General features: G+C 40.7%; 1 protein-coding gene across 1 annotated transcript in view; it reads left to right on the top strand.

The window, feature by feature from the left end:
* Positions 1 to 849, top strand: part of si:dkey-288a3.2 (protein phosphatase 1 regulatory subunit 37) — a gene marked incomplete at its 5' end in the record, with an annotated part of 9588 nt that extends 8739 nt beyond the window's left edge. Inside the window, 1 exon segment of the mRNA XM_014011858.1 lies at positions 549 to 849. Coding sequence (XP_013867312.1) covers positions 549 to 805 — 257 coding nt within the window.
* Positions 850 to 1412: the final 563 nt, after the last annotated feature.

The raw sequence follows: 1412 nt of genomic DNA, 5'->3' as shown, positions 1-1412 counted from the left end.
ATTAAATTCACTCTATAGGAGACACAGTTTATCAGGAGAGGATTTTTTTAAGTAATAACAACTCAGAATAAAATAGGAGCAACGACTTTCTACTTCTTACCTTTTTAAAAAATGTAGTGAGTAGAAAGTACAGATAATTGTGTAAAAATGTAATGAGTAAAAGTAAAAAGTACGCTGAAAAATAATTACTCAAGTAAAGTACAGATAACCAAAATTTCTACTTAAGTACAGTAACAAAGTATTTGTACTTAGTTACTTTACAACTCTGATGGCGACCTATGACCTAATCAAAGGTTTTCTCTTGCTAACTTTTTTATTGGGGGAGCAACTCCTACATTCATTTTATGGCACCTGGTWTTCCCAGGTGGTCTCCTATCCAGGTACTGACCAGGCCCCGCCCTGCTTAGCTTCCAAGATAGATGAGATCTGGTGTGGTCAGGGTGGTATATGTAAAACCATGTATAAAAAGAGAATTCTAATTTTCTGCAAAATACAGTCTGAATCCTGAATGCTAAAATTTGCTAGAGTGTTTTTTTTTTTCGATGAAGGTGCTGTGGCTTTGGCTGAAGTCCTCGCAGAGAGCCGCCACATTCAGAGACTGGACCTCCGTCAGAACCCGGTGAAGCTGGGGGGTCTGATGGCCCTCAGTCTGGCCCTGAGGATCAACCGCTCTCTGGCCCAGCTGGATGTGGACCCCATGCCTCCAGAGGAGCAGGTAGCTGGTTCTGTAAGTCCACGTGGCTCCAATCAAAGGTTTTTACTGCAGGAACAWATCATAAACCTTAAAACACATGAAGAGCTCTGAATTCTCCGACTTTAATACTGTAGATAAATAAAAAATAAATCAAAGTATGTGTTGATGATGACTCTCAGCTACTACCACACCAAGTTTTAGCTCAATATCTATAAAACTGAMAGAGACGTGCCCATTTTTGTGGTTGTTCAGCTAACCAGTTGTACGTGTAAATCCACTGATTACTTATAGTTTCATTAAAGCACGTCCTCTGGTTTATGAGATATKTTGCTAACGCTACAAACAAAAGAATGCACGTACAGATGCAGGCGAGTGGCAGCGATAATCAAGCTATCATTAGAGGACGGGGACAGCTTCGGCCTTTCTGCTCTGCAAGAGCGTGAGTTTAACGGTTTGTTTGGATTCAGAACGAGGGGTTTTGGTCTCTTTCAGACYTGACGGTTGCCGAATTTGTGATGTTTTCTGTGGCTGCAGAGGCCCGAGGAAAACGATGCCATAACTTTAATACATGCCCCGGCTGGATTCACAAAATAATTACCCACACTTGCCATCTGTTTGTCATGATTTTATCTCCGCTGACTTATTTGCATATTAAAGCATTAATTAAAATCTCCAAGGAAGGGGATGCTTACTTTAAAATTAACTCTGAAGGCAATCC

This window comes from Austrofundulus limnaeus, unplaced genomic scaffold (genome assembly GCF_001266775.1).
Source record: "Austrofundulus limnaeus strain Quisiro unplaced genomic scaffold, Austrofundulus_limnaeus-1.0 Scaffold85, whole genome shotgun sequence".
NCBI classification, from domain to species: domain Eukaryota; kingdom Metazoa; phylum Chordata; class Actinopteri; order Cyprinodontiformes; family Rivulidae; genus Austrofundulus; species Austrofundulus limnaeus.
The sequence above is the reverse complement of the archived record's forward strand: the minus strand, read 5'-3'. Positions and strand labels throughout refer to the sequence as shown.